The following is a 21,027-nucleotide window of genomic DNA, read 5'->3' as shown; positions in this document are numbered from 1 at the left end:
TGATCCCTAGATAACAATTAGGGTTGTTTGCCATACCCTTATTTCGAAGCATACTTCCATTTACTTACAAAATGACAAACTCTTCTAGTTTCCTTTAACTTTTGCAGGCTCTTATCTTGCCCATTCATTAAAAGTTGGTTGACCTTAGTGTTCCAGCCTAGACTGTCTGCTTTTTACACTCTGCAGTCTCTCCAAGGGTTAATTAAGCACCTCTGTGGCATCCTCAGCCTTCTCTATGGGATGAGTCCTATTATCACCTGCATCACAGATGTGTCTCCTGACCATCAGTCTATATTACCAGCCATCTGTGGGGCATCTGCTCATAACTGAGTCACATGCTTCACCCTCAACGTGTCCAAACCAAAGCCAGAATCTTTCCCACTCCAACTGACCATGCTCCCTACATATGGTTACATTGTCTACTGGTTGCCCAAACCAGAAACCTGAGAGGAATCTTTGACTCTTTTTTATTCTCTATAACCAATCAGTCTTCAAGTCCTATAATTCTGTCTCCTGAGTCTTGCTCAAATCCATCTTTCTCCAAACCCATCATATCCTCACTAACTGGATTTCACTCTTTCAGGCTTATGATTTTTTAGTTCGTTCTTCACAATGGAACAAACATGATCTTTTCTTTCAATGGCTCTTCATTACACTTGAGATAAAGACTAACTCCTGAACTTGGCTGATAAGGCCATACATGATTTGGTTAATTCTTACTTTCTGCGTCTCTCACTATACTTGTTAGCCATCCTGAATTCATCTAAGTGTTCCTACCTCTTAGATTTCATGCATATTATTTCTTTCCTCTCTCTATCTCATTTTCTTGGACTTATCCTTAGGGCCCAACTCAAGACACTTCTACTTAAAGCTTTTCTTATGACCCAAGTGTGATAGTGTTCTACCTACATGACCCTGTAGCACTCTGTACTCATTTCTTTTTGAACATTTATCTCACTCTAGTGGAGGAGGTAGACAAATAAACAGTACGTGGGTTCTTGGGGAAAAGGGAGTTTAAGAAGGATTTTTGCTGCCTAAGCAATTGGCATAGTGCCCTTACACACTCTAAGATGCTTATTAAACATCTGTTGAATAAATAAATTCACTAACAAAGAACTCAAAGTATTAGAGTTGATGTTTTCTTCTTTCTACTTAGCTATTAACAGGTGTAAGAAAAGGAACATTTTCTTGCTCATGTATGCCTGTAACCTACAATGAGTACTTAAAGGATGTCTAGTATTTCTCTTATTCTGCTTAGTACAACCTCCTGTGAGGTTGGGATTAGCCTCATTCCCTTGCTCAGGTGAAAAGTTATTTGCTCAAATGGGAATCAGAAGCCCTGGGTTAGTGTTCTCACCCAAGGTCCAGGGCCCTTTGCATCTTGATTTTGCATCAAAAGAATAAAAGCATCAATCTGCTTTTATTGTTTTTTAAAAATTCATTTTAAAATATTCTTTCATTCGTTTTTGAGACAGAGTCTTGCTCTATGGCCCAGGCTGGAGTGCAATGGCACAATCTTGACTCACTGCAGCCTCTGCCTACCGGGCTCAAACGATTCTCCTATCTCAGCCTCCCGAGTAGCTGGGATTACAGGTGTGCACCACCACGCCTGGCTAATTTTTGTATTTTTAGTAGAGACTGGGTTTAATAGAGACCTGGTCTTGCACTCCTGACCTCAAGTAATCCACCCACCTCAGCCTCCCAAAGTGCTGGGATTGCAGGCGTGAGCCACTGCATCCGGCCGGTCTGCTTTTATTCTATACAACTCTGTCTTCCATCCATTCCTGTCCTAATGGCTATTTCATTGGCCAGAGTTCTTTTTCAAATTCAAGGAGATTTGATGGCATGGAAGAGATGTGGTGGTAAAAAGAAAAAATGTGGGGAAAACTTACTCAGAAATCCTATTCCAAAAACTTGGCTGTTTCAGTGGCTGCTTCTGGAGAGCAAGGATTTAGTGTCAAGGGTTGAAGAAGCAGTCGTTTGTAAACTTATGCCAACCACTTGAGTGGAAATGGATGTGTTAAACTGGAAAAGTCATTAACCCTTTAGCATAATATTTTGTGCTTTTGTTCATAACATGGTGTGTGAGTGGAGTTATCCCCAAAAACGGTAGGACCCAGCACATAATGAGTGTCAACCATGGGCTAGGAACTGAATTTGTCTTCCCCAAATTCTACAAAGTATTAATAGTTATTTTGGCTACATGAGAAAAATTATGGTTGAGAAAGTGTCTTAGTCCATTCAGACTGCTATAACAAAATACTATAGACCAGGTAGGTGGCGTATAAACAGCAAAAATTTATTTCTTACAGTTCTGTGGAGGCTTGAAAGTCCAAGATCAAGGCACTGGGAGATTCTGTGTCTGGTGAGGGCCTGCTTCCTCATAGACAGCTATCTTTTCACTCTGCCTCACATGGTAGAAGGGCCAAGGAGTCTCTATTGGGCCTCTTTTCTGAGGTCACTGATCCCATTCATGAAGGCTCCACCCTTGTGACCTAATCACCTCCCAATGGTCCCATCTCCAAATACCATCACCTTGGAGATGATTAGGTTTCATCATATGAATTTTAGGGGGATGCAAACGTTCAGATCACAGCAGTAAGTCATCCAGATCACACAGTTAGTAGGTGGCTGAGCTAGATTCAAAATCAGGGCTGTGTGGTTCCAGGGTGCTTCTCAACATGTGGCAGATGGTGGATTCTGGAATGGTACCGCCTGTGTTCACATTTGCTGTATGACTTTACTAGGATGTCAGACTTTGGGAAGCCACTAATCTCTCCAGGCCTTACTTCTGTCATCTAGTAAATACGAATAATATTACCTCTTCAGAGTTACAGTGAGGGTTAATAAGGTAGTATCTATAAAGTATATTCTTTGTTTTCTTTTCTTTTTTTTTTTTTTTTTTTGAGGCAGAGTCTTGCTCTTGCCCAGACTGGAGTGTAGTGGCACCATCTCGGCTCACTGCAACCTCTGCCTCCCCAGTTCAAGTGATTCTCCCATCCCAGCCTCCTGAGTATCTGGGATTATAGGTGCACACCACCATGCCTGGCTAATTTTGTATTTTTAGTACTGTATTGTTAACCAGGCTGGTCTCAAATGCCTGACCTCAGGTGATCCGCCCACCTCAGCCTCCCAAAGTGCTGCGATTACAGGCATGAGCCGCCATGCCCAGCCTATAAACTATATTCTTATACATAGTAAGTGTGATATAAATTTAACTGTCATCATCATTATCACTACCACCACCACCATTACCTTTGGTGTCTTTCTTTGCCAATAATGCAAATTATTCTGGGCTTTGAGATCAATGGGTACTCAGAGTATTGCTCTGAAAGACCTCAGCATTCTTTGGAATTTTGCAATTGGTCAAAGGTATTGTATATGTAAACTAAAAAGTATCTGAGTCAGGTCTCAATCAATTTAGAAGTTTATTTTTCCAAGGTTAAAGACATGCCCAGAAGAAAAAAACATGGAATCACAGAAACAGTCTGTAGCCTGTACTTTTCTCCAAAGATGATTTTGAGGGCTTCCATATTTAAAGGGGAAATGCAGGCTGGAGGGAAAAGAGGGAGAGTCTGGTCACTTTACTGAATCCACATGTTGCCAGGGAAAAGAAGCTGGTAGGGCAATAGACAATTATGTATTTATCTTGTGCTCAGTAAATCAGCACTTTACATAAGATAAGGTGAACATAGAGTAGCTACCTGTGGAGATATTTAACTATTAGCTATCTGCTTAGGAACAGAAGGAAAGGCAGTTTCTTGCATGATTCAACTTTTAGCTTTTTTTTTTTTTCCCCATTTGACATAGTAAATTGGGGGCTGGAGATTTTACTTTCCTTTCACAGATATATGACTCAGGATACATTCCAGGAGGGATTGAAAGTATAGTGGAGTAGCTCCAAAGTAGACCACAACTGTATAACGGACAAATAGGTCAGCTAGTTAGTTGGGAGCGTTGCCATAGGAATTGTTGTGCTATTAAATAGGGTTAATGTTTTCAGGGGGAGATAGTAGCTTAACTAGCCATATTTGGATGATCTACCTAGAAGTTGCCACAAATATATTTGAATTGACTTGATACAATTTATAATAATATTAAAATTATACATCATAGAATAAATAATTTTTTTGAGTTCTTATTAAATGTCCGGAAGCATGTAAGCACTTTGTTATCTTATTTAATCTTCACAACAACCTTATGTATTGGAGATTTTTATTATTTTCATTTTATAAATGAGGCAACTAAGGCTCTCAAATGTCAAGTATGATCAGGGTTGTCAAACAGCCAAGGGACAAATTGGCATTTGAATCCAAATCAGCCTGCCTCTAAAGTTCGTGCTTTTTCTTAACTACTATCATGTATTCCTTCCTAAACCCACGTACTGGGGCTTCTTAGCAATTATTCCAAGTGCCCGATTTTGTGGATGACCTCAAGACGCAGTCTTCACTCAGATGTAGACCCGATCACACTGAGGCAGATTCTCCAAAGCAGAAGAGGCGCAAGAGCATTCTCAGATGGAGAGATGCCCCTGAGAGTTAAACTCCAGCTCTGATCATATTTTTTTCCACATTTTCTTCTTAGTTGAAATTAGAAAGACCACCAGCTTATACCTTGCAAACAACTGGCCTTGCAAAGGAGCCAGGCCCGACTTTTCCTAGTGCAGCTTCCTTATTATTCTCTAATAAGAAATAGATTTGATAATAGCAACTAGAATTCATTTAGAGTCTTTGTTCCAAGAACAAATTAAAGTTTCCGCTTTGCCTGGAACTCATATTATTTGAATTGAAAGCTAAAATGTCCTGGACTAAGACTGTCTCAGCAGCATCTTTATGTAAACTCCTTCATTTTAATTTTTTTAACTTTTTTTTGTGGTTTTCCAGCATCCTTCCTTTTAAGACTTTGAATATCTGGTAAACATGGCCAAAAGTATTCTTCACACTGATTTGGCTTGAACTTATGGATGAGAGGAGAAAACTTACTCTTAAGAATTTAATTAGCTTTCCTGGCACTGAATTTCTAAGAGAGTTATCAACCATTCTTTTTTCAAGTCAAAACTTGCAACTCAAGACGGGGAGAAGGATTTTCTTAACATTTCCTGATTCCAGAAACATTCTGGAAGATTTATTTTTTTAGGTTAATAGAGCAAGATAAAGTATTTTGTTTTTTTCAGGACAAGTAGTCATAACACATATTGGTCAATGAGAAAATTATGGCTGGATTTCTTATCTAACAGCTGCGTCTGTGTGTGAGGGAAGCGGGTGCAGGGAGAAAGGAAGGGTTAGTTCCCATTCTTACAAAAAGAATGACTTTTCTACTATGAGAAAGTTCACAGATGGTAAGTTTTTCAGTAAAACAAATAAGTAAGATAAGCAGAGATAGTGTAGAGTCTTCAAAAACACAACAGTTTAAATCAGGAGGGGTTGCTGTACTCAGCTAGGTGTGTCTGGAGCCTGTGTACTAGTTCTGATTTGGACACATTATTTTTCTTTAATCATTTCTTTCCTCCTCCTCCTTTTCCTTTGCTACTGGTTATTGGTGTTTACCATTTGCCAGACATTTTACTAAGCACTTTACATACGTTATCTCACTGAATTTTCACACGGCCTATGAGAGAAGTATAAGCATCATCTCCAACTGACAAACAAGGAAGTCAAGGCTCATGAAAGTTAAGTAACTTGCCCCAAATCAGGCAGAGGGAAAAGGTAGAGCCAGTACTCAACCCTATGTCTCTCTGACTCCAGACCTTGACCTCTCAACTACCACATAATACTGCTTCCTCACTGAACCTTTTCTGTTCTTTGTCCCCAGGGACAGGATGAGAACTTCAGTCAATGTTGTGGGTGACTCTTTTGGGGCTGGGATAGTCTATCACCTCTCCAAGTCTGAGCTGGATACCATTGACTCCCAGCATCGAGTGCATGAAGATATTGAAATGACCAAGACTCAATCCATTTATGATGACATGAAGAACCACAGGGAAAGCAACTCTAATCAATGTGTCTATGCTGCACACAACTCTGTCATAGTAGATGAATGCAAGGTACATTTCCCATTCATGGATATCGAGACTTGTATATAGTAGTGCATGCTTGATTTCTTTAAAAAAAAAAAAAACCATAAAGCCCTGCATGTATTATTGTCACATTTATTTTCCTAAAGAATCATCTAACCCAAGCTTCTGTGAGTCCCAGATCATCTAATTCTGTGTCTAACATGGCAGGAAATCAACAAGTCTGATGGAGAAAGAGTCAATCAGTTGCTTATTTCGTCCATGTGATGTGAAACAACCATTCGGGTTCCCCTATCTACCCCATTTAACTAATTTGACCAGTTGTCTTGAATATTTTGCCCAAGAATTTGTGGTTACTAGGCCGAGGCGGGCAGATCACGAGGTCAGGAGATCAAGACCATCCTGGCTAACAAGGTGAAACCATGTCTCTACTAAAAATACAAAAAATTAGCCAGGTGTGGTGGCGGGTGCCCTCCTGCTACTCAGGAGGCTGAGGTGGGAGAATGGCGTGAACCCGGGAGGCAGAGCTTGCATTGAGCCGAGATTGCGCCACCGCACTCCAGCCTGGGCGACAGAACAAGACTCCGTCTCAAAAAAAAAAAAAAAAAAAAGAATTTGTGGTTACTGACATTCAAATATTTTATTCCTCAAATTAAACATCAAGAGAAATCCCCAGCATCATCTGATGTACCTAGCACAAGTAATCCTCCTTGCTATATATCATATATTGGTCAAAAATGTGCCAACTTAACTTTACACAACTATCTTTTTCTTATTTTTGTGGGAAAGGTGAATTTTGACCTGAGAGTACCTTGCTTCAAAAGTGGGTAAATAATTTCAAGTAAAGAACAGCTATCCTTCAGGACAATTATCCAGAAATGTCTTTTTAAAAACACTACATCTCAGACAATGCCTGGCCGTGCCATCTTTCTGCAGCATGGATGTTCTGGGCTCTCCTCCAAGCTGTTGGGTGCTAATTCTTCAAGCTTGATGGGCTCTGTCTAGCCTTCATTGTAACTAATTTGACATTGTCAAAGTCAGAGTGTCATGACCAGAGTAAAGCAAACTTGGAGAAACCCTGGCAGGTGAGCAGAATCAACTCTGGGGGTTGATTTCTAAAATGATTCCACACAGCAGCTGAGGACAAGCTGAACCCAGCCAGAGATCTCTGGTAGCTTTTTGACTTCTGTTGACAAGGTCACATTTAATCACTAATTTCTTCCTATATTACTTCTGGGTCATTACAAATACATACTGTGGCTCTTGCTGGGCAACTAAGGGTGTCATAGAAACAATTTTCTTTACTGGATTGTAACATAGGTCCAGAATTCTAGTGGACTAGCACAGGCTTTTTCTTGTCCTCTCTATGTAAGACACATACATGGGTGAACAAGGACTCTGAAACAAATTAGGGAGGGAAACCACCCATCAAGAGGCAATTGCACAAGTTTATTAATTGACTCAGTGAAAATGATTCAAATTATTAGAAATTCAGATGTACCTAGAGGACATGATGCATTCTCATGGAAAGCTGGTGTTTCCCACATCTGAGTGAATGTGCTGGATTATTCCCCATCAAAATGTTAGTTTGAATCAACAAGGGTCAATAATCTTGTGAATGGCTTTATGTTCTAGTATATTTAAGTACTTATTGTGTGCCTTGTAAGATTCAGTTGAGTGCGCCTGTCTCATTCCTGTGAGATCCTATATTTTGATTATTCATCCAGTATTTATTGAATGCCTATTATCTATAAAGCCATAAATTAGGCACTGGAGGACAGCAAAAAGAATGTATAATGTTGTAATGATGATAAGACTTGAACTCAAATTATTGCCATATGAGGAAAAATTATGTAAAACAAAAAAATCACAATTTTTAAAAAATTTCATAATTATATTTGAGAAGAATCCTAGTGGTTAACTGCGTATGGCCCTTTTGGAATTTCTCAAGAGGCCTCTTAATATTTTGTAGGACACTTTTTGAAAAAGAAGGTGTGGGCGTGGAGATGTCTTTAGATTTCAGACTTCCTGGATTTGTTTTTGAAGGACATCAAGCACATGAGGATAAATTTGCCTCTTTTTCTTTTTTTTGAGACGGAGTTTCACTCTTGTTGCCCAGGCTGGAGTGCAATGGCGCGCTCTCGGCTCACCACAACCTCCGCCTCCCAGGTTCAAGCAATTCTCCTGCCTCAGCCTCTCGAGTAGCTGGGATTACAGTCATGTGCCACCATGCCCAGCTAATTTTTTTCTATTTTTAGTAGAGATGGGGTTTCTCCATGTTGGTCAGGCTTGTCAGTAACTCCTTACCTCAGGTGATCCACCTGCCTCGGCCTCCCAAGGTGCTGGGATTACAGGCGTGAGCCACTGCACCTGGCCAATTTGCTTCGTTTTTTAAAGCAAACTATTTCAAGCCCTATAAGGAAATGTGAATTATCCATATTAGTAAAAAGTAAGCTCATTAGGAGTAAGGCTTTGTCCCCAGTTATACTACTGTGACCCAGCCCTAAAATAGTGTCTGGCATGTTGTAGGGGACTCAATAAATATTTGTTGAATGGATCCTTTTAGCATCTTTAGTCCTTGCTATGTTTTAGGTAACCTTTTTGCTGGACAGTTCCATAGAGATAGTGGCTCAGTCTCTATGTAAATGGTTAGCCAGCCAACCACCTGCAAACTCATTGGTTAATTAGCCTTTAGGTGACCAGTGGTCAAGCTGAGCAGGTCTTGAAGATGATGAAAATAGCTCTATTGGTTTATCAACTATTTCGGTTGTTTACATTTTTAATGAAATTGTTGGGTTCAGCTTAGTGAAGGCTATTTGATCCTCAGCCTTTGCTAGGTAAAGCAAGTTGATTCTTCTCACTCTAAATCAGTTAACTGTGTTGATGCTGATGCGGGAAGGAGGCAGCCAGAGCCATGGAGATAAATTTACACCCTTTCTGAGGATATCTGGGTCACATTTACTTATTCCTTTGAACTTCCTTATGGTTAATTCTGTCTCACTATTTCCCACTTTTTAAAAACTAAGATGGGAGATGTCAGCGCTTGCTGCCAATGCCATCCTCTTTTTCTTTTGTATTACCCAAGTGGTTGGAGCAGAGAGAAGTGGGACAGGTTGGGGAATGGAGTCCTGGCTTTCTTTAGCCCAGCCAAGAAAGGAAATGCCAAAAAAATCTGCTGTCCCAGATACTTTTGAAACATAGGCCCCAGTATTTACAAACAAAAAAACAAAACAAAAACACTTCCCCCCAAGTGCTGTCTGGTCTTTCAAAGGCACCACACTGTGATTGATAATTTTGTACCACTATTGATGTGGTTCATCACTGAGAGCCAAATAGGCACATTCAAGGTTATAGTGAACAGGCAACTTTCTCTGGGCAGACAGTCTGTCCCTGGCAATCTTTCTTGACAGTTCACTGAAAGGGAAACAAATTTGCTGCAGCTCTGGTCAAAACTTTAACCATTTCAAGCATTGTTATGTCTCGTTGGTCTGTGTATTCAAACTCTTGCCTGGTAATAGTAGTTTGAAGTTACACAATAGTTTTCAAGTTTAATCAGAATAACTGCATGTGGAGCAGTCATTGCTAATTGCATGGTCTGTTTTTCTGAAAAAAATTGGGGGGCTAATGGGGATTGGATAAATGGTTTTTATTTTCCTTTGCTTGATTCGTTGAAGGGCACTTGGTTTTCTGTTCCTAGCATGTTGTATGTGGTCATGATGCATGCATTTCACTTCCACTTGGGTAAGAAGAAAGTCAGATTTCTTTCCAACATTGCTGCGTTTGTCATGTCTCCATATTCTAATGCTTTCATAAATCCAGTCTCTCCATTATGTGGAATATCAGTCGTGGGTTTAAGTTTGCACATGACGTTGAGGACAGACAGACAGAAGGTAAGCTAGGAAAACTACTTAGAAGTGGAGGGGAAAACCTCCTATTCTGCAAAAAGGTTCAGTTCACTTTGAGCCAGGGAAGCATAATATAGATGGTCTGGTCATTTTATCTGATTATTAAATGTCTGCATTGAAGTAATTTAGATAAACATTGTCACCAATCTCAGACTTTTAATTCTCCCTACTTTTCTTTTTAATCTTTAAAGCTGGGATCGCTTATTTGGCACAGCTGAAATGTCATGATTTCTGATTTAAAAATTAGACACGTATGCCATCTACCTGGTGTCATTGCAACTGAACCTTTCACATGCATGAGTAGAACTAGATACCTAGTTCTGGATTTCTTCCTCTGTGGTTGTATGGAGTAGCACGTGGGCACTATATTTTAAGGACTGTGTTATTGTGTGATGGATCTCTGGGTAGTTAGACACCCCACAACACTAAAAACATAGTAGAAGTTATTCCCCAAATTACAAAGCAGCTTTAATACCTTGATACTCCCAAGGCAAATATGGATTTTTAAAATTCTCAGATCACTGTTGAAACCCAAGACAGGTTCAAATTCAATTTGGAAAGAACTCCATTTAAAACTAATATTTCAGTCATGTAGTATAATCTTGGATTTGGTGCTTCTCCACATAACCCACAGGGCTTTTTTCTGGTTCGTGGTCTGTAAGCTGGATGTTGATGATAATTATTTTCAGGTAACTCTGGCAGCCAATGGAAAGTCAGCCGACTGCAGTGTTGAGGAAGAACCTTGGAAACGTGAGAAATAAGGATATGAGTCTCAGCAAATTCTTGAATAAACTCCCCAGCGTATCCTATGGTAACTGATGATATAAACAAGCTTTCTTTAAAAAGGAAAAAAATGCGTATATTTCTATGTTTACTTAATCTGTTAGCCGAGGCTTAGAGGAGCTCTTGTGAGTCAGTGATGACAGGCACGGTGCTGTGTCTTTGCCAAATAATGCTTTATAACCGTCTAATTTTCTCACTTGTATTATTATTTGAATGGATGCTGCTGGAGGAATCAGCTGGAATTGAAGACACGTTCTTGCCAGCTTCCCTTTTCTCCCAAGATGCAGAAGTGTGGATGCTCTTTTCCCAGGGGACATGAGTAAAGCAGTGTGGTACACTCCAGGGACTTGGGAAAATGAGCAAACACACAGCATGTTATTCCTTAAAGTGTTCTCCATGTCTCGCCTTGTTATGCACAAGAGATTCTATTAAAAGCCTCTAGAAGTAACTCCCCTTAAAATGTCTAGTAAAGCTTGCACATGGATTGATTAAAAGCAAATACCTGTCTTAGGGAATTCTGACAATTTATCTTCCATATGCTCTTTAAGTAAAATGTTTCAAAGACAGTTTTAAAGGGAGCCATGCTCTTAAAGGCAGTTGATTAAAGAACCTGTTACATCTCTGCCTTACCCTGTGTAATCTGTGAGAACGATGGTTGAAATTTCAAAGTATGTTTCATTATTCTTTCTAAATTTGATAATTGATTAGGAAGTATTTTATATATAACCACTGTAGATATTGACAAAAGTAAGAGAGCACAGTCAACATAAAGTTTAACCAGAGTTAAATATTCAAATTTATTTATGTTTGGTTTGCCTTCACCTGGTGTAGTAAAATCAAGTGAGATTATTTGGTATGTGTTTTGCTTTGTTTAACCCAAAAGATTATTTTTTGGTTCCTAAAGAAAAAGATATTTTTAATCTGTCAATTATTTCAGTCATCATCTCATCGTCCTAGAAAGCCTGGTCATTTTACTGTCCTCACACACGGAAGACACTTGTGTTGGCTGTGCCTCTTTTAATGTCATCTCTTGATGAAACAAAAATACTGGTATTTATCCAATATGTTGAAAGCATTTTGTTATCTTCTATCAAAGCACATAAAACCAGTTATAGGACACAGTTGGAAGCAGAGCCAGTCTTCCTCCTCAGTCTTCTCAGTAGAAAGGAACAGAAAACAAACATCTGTGCAAAACCCTATAAAAGTGATATTCCTATGGCAGAGTCCAGGCAGCCTTGAACAATGACATGGCAACAAAGGATGGCTCTGTACAACTTCACAGATGGAATCTTGTTTAAGGCTGTGAAGTTTTAAGGAATAAATAATATAATTGGTGTAGCACAGTGCCTTGCATGCAGTAGGCAGCCAACAAATCCTTAATGATTGGTAATGCAAGCTAAATTTTTTAATGTCTGTACTATCCTTTTTTATTGAATAACGCACAGTATTTTCCTAAGGTTGCTGGGTTTGGGAGTAAGCTTGGGACTTGAATCATTGAGAAATAAAGCACATTTGACTCTAAGAAGTATGTAGAACCTTGTTTATAGGTGAGAGTAGGCTGTATTATATGAAACCAGCGGAGGGATGCTGAGACAGTCATGGTTTATAGAACCCAAATTCTCTGAGATGAGGGTGCTTATGGACCTCAAATAGCCTTTCTTATCTGCTCCTTGTGACTTCTCTCTTTTAAATCAGATACCTTTGAAACATACAAGAGACATGAGATTCCAGTTGTTTTTGTCTCCTAAACCCTAGTGATTTTTGGATAAGGATCACTACTGAACAGTATTAGGCAACTTTTCATTTTTGCTTTTCAAATGACATTGGTCTTTATTTCCAGTAGATGGGCAGTAAACAGGGTGGTCAAGGGATATGATTAAGTGTAGTAGTAGAAAATGCATTCTTTTTTTTTTTTTTTTTTTTTTTTTAGACAGAGTCTTGCTCTGTTGCCCAGGCTGGAGTACAGTGGTGCGATCTCAGCTCACTGCACTGCAACGTCCGCCTCTCCGCCTCTCTAGTTCAAGCGATTCTCCTGTCTCAGCCTCCCGAGTAGCTGGGACTACAGGCACATGCCACCATGCCTGGCTAATTTTTTGTATTTTTAGTAGAGATGGGTTTCATTATGTTAGCCAGGATGGTCTCGATCTCCTGACCTCATGATCCACCTGCCACGGCCTCCCAAAGTGCTGGGATTACAGGCGTGAGCCACCGTGCCCAGCCAGAAAATACATTCTTTACAGCAAATGTTATAGGTTAAGGAGACAGTTCCTGGGTTTAGCTGTGAAACTGTTTAGGATTTTCTTTGAGTGGTGTTCCCAAGAGCTTTTTTATGGTAAGTTGGAGGCTATAGGCAAAGCGTCTAGGAGCTTGTTGTTTTTTGCTATGGAAGGCCAGCTTTGGGATCTGTATACATGGGCATGTTTCTCAATGGAGTGGTCACAGGATTCTCTTCTCAAAACTCTGCCTGAAACCTTTCCAGTGTGTTTTGTCTTCAACTTTTTCCTAGCTATCCTATTAGCCTGTAAATATGTCAGCAGACAATGTGTTTGGAAGAAACAAGGTGTACAACTTCACAAAGCAAGTTTTTTCTGGTCTGAGACTTACTGTGTGCAGGAAGTCTCATGAGAATATACTTAGAAAATCACACTTATCTGGAAATTCAATAAGTCATATTAAAAATATACAATTTCTTGAACTCAGGACTAGCCTGAAAATCCAAAATGCATGTAGAGTTGACATGTTGACATATGTCTATGTCCTCTGTTTTTATTTAAGCCTCATTTATTTCTCCCTTGCCATGCCCATTTGGGATTTTCTTTGCCCAGCATATGTGCCATAAACAGAACAAATGGATCCAGGGTATACCTCTAATAACCTTTATCTAAATAGAATACATTTAACCTGTCAATTATATGTATAGATTTATCCTAATTGGTTCAACATATATATGAATGCTTGTAATAGTCTGTTACTATTTGATAATGCATAAATGTTATATTTATATACAGTTACAGCAGGCCAGAAACATACATACACTGCATCCTGTAAGGTCTGTAAATCAGGGCTTCGGCAATGCCATTTTGCTATAGACTCATTCATGTTTTTTAGGAATCAGAATCATTTCAGGAGAAAACCAGCTAAGTAGACTTTAATTCTTCTCTTTCTCATTCTTGCCCTTTGAGAAACCCAAGTGGAATCATCACTTAATTACTTACTCAAATTCAATGAATCAAATCCAATCAGTGAGAAGAATAGCTTATCTTTCAAGGTAATACTTTACCTTAGATCTTTGAGGGCATGCTTCCCATACAAAGAGCATCAGAAAATCAGGGCAATCATCTAGATCTCACAGATCTTCAACATAGGACTCTAAGTTATGAGAGCTGAACCACATAGCTATCAGTTTCAGTTTTTACTTCCTATTGAGTGTGTAGAAACACAGCCTATGGTTTTGCTGTCTGCAGAAGGTACCATACCCTGTAAAAGACAAATATTTCTTTCTCCTCTCGAACCACTAGTCAGCCTGGATATTCATGAAAGCTGAAAGAAGGGGTGCCAAAATGCCTAGCTCCTGGATTTAGACTCATGGAATATGAGAAAGGCTTAGGGAAAATTCAAGTCATGGGGAGATTCCTGCTAGGTGATGCCAGGAATCCCAATGACCTGTTGATTAGAGGGTCTCTGGTCATTTCCACTTGTGTGTGGAGAAATACATCATTTGCATATGTATCTAGTCAAGAAGCCCTTTTGGAGCAAAGTGGTTGGGAAACTCATTTACTGGGTCCACCAAAGGAAACCCAATTCTGCCATGTTTTTGCAAATACTACACGTCCCTTTGCTCTCAATAGCAAAAGTGATGTTATAGTTTTTTTACTTTTGTCAGAATCAAGGCTTCGGCCACCTGTGCAATATTTTCCCATGGAATGCAGCAGTAAATCCAACTAGGTATATCCGTGCTCACAGAGAATTCTCCATAGTTCTGACTCCTGAAAAACAAGTCTCATCAGCTCTCATCTAGTTTGATGACTAAAAGTGCACAGCAGTTATACCCCAGTGGAAGTGATTTTTCTCACCTAGCTGCTCTCTAACTCTTACGGCTATCTAGTTGTCTGAGCTGCTGGTTTGTTTTACTTATTCTCCAACTGAACTCATTCCAAACCAAGAAAAAGGACCAAATGAAATTTTCAGTTATTATCATACTTGCTCCTTGAATAAGAATGCTAGAGTCTGGAGGCAGAAGAAGACTAAGTTAAAAAAAAACAGCCTGAAGGAATTCTGGAGTGAGTTTTGTAAGTCTAATTGTCAAAGAAGATAAATGGTCTCAGTATCTGTAGTAATTTCTGGTTAAGCCTAGAGGGATCACTGAGTGCCAATCCAAGCAGGTGGCACTAGAGGCAGATTGTTCTCCTAGCATAGAGTGAGTTTCCAGCTGCTCATGACACATTTTCTTATGATTTTCCCTAAAAGAAAACCAAATTTTCTACTCCACCTCTTCCTTTCCTATCATTCCACTTATTGTTGCTGCTTTGCTAACAGCCAGCTTAGTAAGCCATCACACAAGTTAGTGTGAGGCTTGGTTTTAAAATAGATAACAGAGAATCTTGATTAAATAGTATCCAACTTTGTAGCATAACACAGCTAATTCAGGCAATGACATAGAGATGATAAGAAACAACATGGTTTGGTAGAGGGAACATTTGATTTAGACTCTGCCCATTTTTAGCTGTATGACTTACATAAGTCATTTTGTGTCCAAGCCTCATTTTCTCCCATATGAAAAGTGAAGGGGTTGGATTAAATGATTAAAATCCCCTTCCAGCTCTATGAGCCCAATGTATTATGATCTCTGCTTTGTTTCCTTCTTAAGAGGCTTCCTACTATAAAATGTGACCTATTTACATTTTAAGTTGAAGTAGCCCACAATAATGAATAATCAATTTAGATTTTTCTCATCTCCTTTGGGAGAAATTAAATTCAAGCCTCTATTCATTTGATGTTTTACAACAAGCTTCGAAGTTGGCCATGTTCATTCACAGTTTGATATTTTGAGACACCAATAAACGTTTTTTAATAAAAGTTCCCTTGACTTAAACTCACCTTCCTAATAGAAGTAGTGATTTGGCTCACGGAAAAAATGTTTCCAGAGTCAACATGAGAGGACTGGATGAACCTACAGCCTCACTCAAGCTGTTGCATCATTCCTGCTGTAGCAACAGAGCCCTCTCTGAATACCCAAAACACACAATTTTCTCCAACAATTCTAATTGCCCACCCAGTATGGGAATTTGAGAGCCTTTGGCGAATAACCTTGATCACTCTTTTGAAATTTGGTGCAACACTTGCACAATCACGGCAACTGTTTGTAAATATCTTTTCTTCTCCGTCATTATGTAGACATGCACACCCATTCACAAGTAAGCCCGCAAATTCATTTTCACATTTTCCTCTTGGTTTGTTTTTATCATGGGTATCACATTGCAGGAAGAGATGCTCTAACTTACAAGAATGGAATTTTCTGACTATCATTGCCCTCTTCGAGGCCTGATTAGTTTCTAGGGTGGATGGGATACAATGCATGGTCTACAAGGTCCATGTCACCAGCCATGATCTTTAAACAACCTCTTGCACTTTCTGGCAATGCTGCAATGGCCCATGGTGGACACCTCTGCTGTTTGTCCAAACTTCTGCTAAATAGAGTAGTGTTGGTATTTGTTGTGTTGTGAACTCCTTTGTTGTCAGAGAAGACTTCAGCTCTTCAGGTTTGCAGGGGCAAGATGTAAAGCTAGGACTGAAAGGATTGGGTTTTGTTTTTCGGCCGGCTTTTTTCCGTTAGTGCAAAAAATCTGATGCAAGGGCAGCAAGATAAACACAATTTCTTCATTGACCCAGATAAGAACCTGTAGAAAAGTGAGAGATGCCCCTAAGTTCCTATTTCATTTATCCTAAATAATATCCTGAATAACTACTGATCAGTTTTTTTCTATGTCCAGCCTTGCTTCACTTTCCAACCTCCAGGCCAAATATTCATTTTGATATTTTACAAAATCCTTCTGGTTTTTACACAGGGCCCTTTTGTGCTGAGAATAAAACCAGCTATTGGAACAGACCTCACTGCTTTGTAGAGTCAGAAGTTGACCTAGAGAATGGGTAGCAACAGGTCCTCAGTTTCTCTGGAGACACCCCAATCCTTGGGTGAGTGTTGAAACCTGACAACTGACTGTTAGCCTTGTCATCATCCTCACTGGAGATGGAGATGTTACAGTCGGAGCCTCACTCCTTCTGGGGCACTGTTTCTTCTCATGGCAACCATTTTGCCTGCCTGGAAACAGCCTGTTGCCTTTGCTAGGGGGCAAATACACACACTAGCCAAGGAAGTTGGTCCAGCACATCTCTGAAGTTTCTCCCCCATGGACCCATGGAGCGAATTCCCTGAGATAAATGATCAGAAAGTTGGCTGTCTGGTGGTTTAATACTCCATAAGAGTTACTTCCCTTATAGAAAGTCATCCTTTGGCATCTAGATTTTTCTACAAATCACCTTAACTCCCTCCCTTTCTCTTTCTCCTGGAAAACCTCAGCATTGCGTCTCCATGTTGCACAACACAGATCAGATTATCTGGTCACTATAGAGATTTGTATATAAAAAAACTACTTTTTTGAGGATTTTGTATATTGTTTTTCTATTTGTTTTCTACAGCTTGAGGAAAGAGCTGGCAAACTGTGAATCTAACTTGATCTTGTTGCCAGCAGATATATTTTGGCTTCCTGGTAAGAGTCTGTGTTACCAGGGACAATATATTGCCCTCTGATCAGTATTGCACCCTAAATCCACAAATTCCTCCAGCCCAGTCTTACATTTTTTTAAACAAATCCCCTAGCTTGTTTGCTATTATTTATAAAGAGCATTAGAAAATGTATTTATAGACCTGGTTGTTATATGTTTAATATTAATTTAGCCTTTAATAATGTTATAGGTTTGTAACTATTCTTCAGAAATTATAAAGAACTCAGTGTAGACTGAATTAATCTATTTAGTATCTGTAATTTTGCAGACATATTTTCTTACAGTATTTTCTATGTAACCACACATGTAGAATTATAACTAATTAGAGCACAAGAAGTTTCTTCAGCAATTTAGAGCTACCAATTGTTTCTTCACTATATAGTCACATTTGACAAATTTAAGAACCCAGTCTTTAGTGATGCAATAAACAAAATAACCATTAAGAACAAGGAATTGCTTAAATCCCTTAGCTGGTGAGGATATACATCTAAATAATTCATCTTTCTAACTCAAGGAATGGTGCTGATTTTTTAAATGTTTGACACCAGGCCTTGTTTTTCCAGCTGAGCATTCTCATTTTGCTTTTCTCTAAGACTATCAAAGACAAGGTATTAATAGTAGGATTATTTCTAGATCAGAATGTTTCATACCTTCCTAAAGGTTTATGTGAAAATTGGCTTAGGAAAACTTTGAGTAGCAGAGACTGAGGATGAGTGCTAGAGATGAAATCAGGACAGATTTGTTGCAGTTAATTCTTGCCAAGCAAATTAGTGGTAAATATCACATTGTTATGTGAATTGAGCACATATTTTTAAAGAAAGTTTACAAAAAATTTTTAGAACCAACTATGAGGCAATACTGTATCACTGGGGGCTGGAAGTGGGGGCTTAGAATCATACTGAAATTGTTCAGAAGAAGCCCAGGTAGTTTCTGTCCTCAGGTGAATAACAGACTATATAACTTCCCCGAAAGGTAAAACGATAGCCACTGCAAAGACGAGGTGCCTTCCTTCCACCAAATACTTTCTGAGATGGTGGTAGGACTAGTATTTTTACCGTGGTTTAAAAAGTAGTCAGTTACATAGAAAGTGTATTGGTATGTATTTGAACCTGCTCTTCATTAAACAAACAGATTAGATGTACCCTCGACTGGCAATAATTGTATCTATTTTCAAGTACAGCTAGCTGTCAAAGCATGAAGCTCTTGTGTATACACACTGACACTTGGTTCACGCATGAAGAACAGTGCCTATGCACTTTGTGTAGCTATAATGTAGGGATCTAGGTGTAATTTCAGTGAAATGGTGTATAGATGTATTGTAATTTAAATGTATATGTTATTTTTGGCTATTCATCTAAATGCAGTAGACATGTTGATCGGTGTTTTGCAAACATTTCTTTTCCTTCTTAGATAACTAGTCGTGAATCATTTCTCCTCTTTCTCAGTGTGGTTTGGGAATATATATGAGTGAAGAATTTATCTGTGAATCCTTTGTACTGATGATTGTTTGAAAGTCTGTGTGTGTCCAGCACCTTTGTAAATACACAATTCAGAGCAGGGATGGGCTGGGTGTGTGTTCTGGTTCTTAGTGAAAGGTCATCTCATGTCTGTTTAATACATGGTGAATGCAACTGTGGAACTTTTGATTACCTAGACTTAGGTAGGTTTAGAATGAGAACATCCATCTACAGTCCTCCTTTGCTTGGTGGATTGGGCTCAGAGGGACAAAAAGTTAGTCTGACCCTGTGCATATTAGCATCATGTCTTTAGAGAAAGGTCAGCCTCTCTGGTTGCCAAATACTCATCATGATGCTCATGACTTAAAGGTTCTGAGGAGCCTTGTCTCCCTTGGATTTTTGAGTCAGGGTACAGGAAAAAACATTGCTGACTAACTAACTGCAAATGCACCTGCAGGTGAAACCCTACGAAAGCACAGTTCTGGCTATAAACTTCAGAGTTCTCTGTAAAAAACTTAGAGCACTAGAAGCACAGGAATAGTGAGTGTACAGCTTATGCGGTTGTAGAGGGGCAACTGATGAACACAGGTCCCACATATATGAGGGAGTATGACCTTCTCTACCTAATATGTTCTGTGTGCATGTTTTTAATGATTGAAGATGGGATTAACTAATGCAAGTATACAGTTGCCTCCTAAAACACACATTCTGTATAATTATCGCTAAATACAATGCTGTGAGGTCTATAGTTCCTGTAACCCCTTTCTCCTCCCCAAGGACAGAAAAGAACTAGCCATGTGCTATAGGGAACCTTGAGTGCCCTACTCTTTTCCCAAGAAGGGTAAAGCCTACAATATCATCAGGGGGCATGAAGCACATTAATTTGCAGTGGCTGCTTCATATGAGGAGATATGGTGGACAGGCTAATTTTTCCTTGAAAATGTGGCTTCTTCAACTCCTTTCAAATTTAGGATGGAATACTTCCTGAAATAAAACTGGGCTTTATGCAGGATTCTCTTTGAAAATTCTTGTATGTCCAGAACAAAAGATAAAACCAATTGTATTCCTCACATTCACAATCCCCATTGGTCTGAAGTCACATAGCACAGAGCATCTATAGCACATAGTGTTTAAAGACTAATGAATGCAAAAAGATAAAATCTTCAACTAATTTTTGAATTGTTTCTCATATATGCTACTAGAAAATGCCTTGTTGATGAAGCACATTTTGGGTAGTTGAGGTCTTTTGTTTTCGCCTTTAGCTTTCTAAGCTTTCTTACAATGTGGACTGATTACTGTAACATTTCACATGTAAAATAACTGGATATTCTTTATATACTGGAAATAACCTGTGAATCCAATATTTCACTAAGTGTTTTAACTTTTGTGTATATATCTCTCATCAATAAATGTGGATTTCAATTTATTTTGGTTGTTGCCTCTTCTTTAATTCCCATTTTAGACTAATTGTTGGTTACATAGTAGTGTTCTTTTTGTAGAAACATGAATTGATGGCTACAATGTTAAAATGAGTATTTTCTAGGAAGCCTAAATATCTATTGGAATTACATCATGCAATCTAAAGTTAGTAAGTTAAATGAAATGGTATATAGTCAATGAATCAGCTGGTATGGGGTAGCCCTCAAATCTCAGGGCCTTAAAACCAAAGTGTATTTCTTATTCATGTGACATGTCCATTACCAGTTGGCTGGGAGACTCTGCTCTGTGCTGTCCTCACTCAGGATGTATGAGGGAGGCTCCATCTCCATGCTTTTGCAGCTGCCAGTGCAGGAAGAGGAACTTGGCAAATCTTACATGGACTCTTACAGCTTCCCCTGAATGTATGTACCTCACTTCTGCTCATATTTCAAGGGCCAAATCAATTCACATAGCTCCATCTAACTATGAAAGGAAGTGCAACCTCACCAGATTCACAGGAAGAAAACTGGAACTAGCTGGTGAATAGCTCTAATGACTATGAGGCCATGGAAATCCCTTAAATCATTCATAAAGGATAGTATACAAACATACCATTTCTCGACAAGTTCAACATAGCAAGTTTTTCCTCCAGTATTGGAAAAATAAT

General features: G+C 39.1%; 1 protein-coding gene across 10 annotated transcripts in view; it reads left to right on the top strand.

The window, feature by feature from the left end:
* The window catches only part of SLC1A2 (solute carrier family 1 member 2), a 168,788-nt gene extending 148,421 nt beyond the window's left edge, over positions 1-20,367 (top strand). For 9 of the 10 annotated variants that reach the window (XM_054662207.2, XM_009460230.4, XM_009460231.5 and 6 more), the window contains 2 exons: positions 5,812-6,043; positions 10,608-20,367. In XM_054662207.2, coding sequence (XP_054518182.1) covers positions 5,812-6,043; positions 10,608-10,679 — 304 coding nt within the window. In that variant the 3' untranslated portion in view covers positions 10,680-20,367. Of the gene's footprint in view, positions 1-5,811; positions 6,044-9,710; positions 10,557-10,607 lie in introns of those variants that run through there. The other variant, XM_009460226.5, reaches the window with a different exon arrangement.
* The last annotated feature ends 660 nt before the right edge of the window (positions 20,368-21,027 follow it).

This window comes from Pan troglodytes, chromosome 9, assembly GCF_028858775.2.
Source record: "Pan troglodytes isolate AG18354 chromosome 9, NHGRI_mPanTro3-v2.0_pri, whole genome shotgun sequence".
NCBI lineage: Eukaryota > Metazoa > Chordata > Mammalia > Primates > Hominidae > Pan > Pan troglodytes.
The sequence above is the reverse complement of the archived record's forward strand: the minus strand, read 5'-3'. Positions and strand labels throughout refer to the sequence as shown.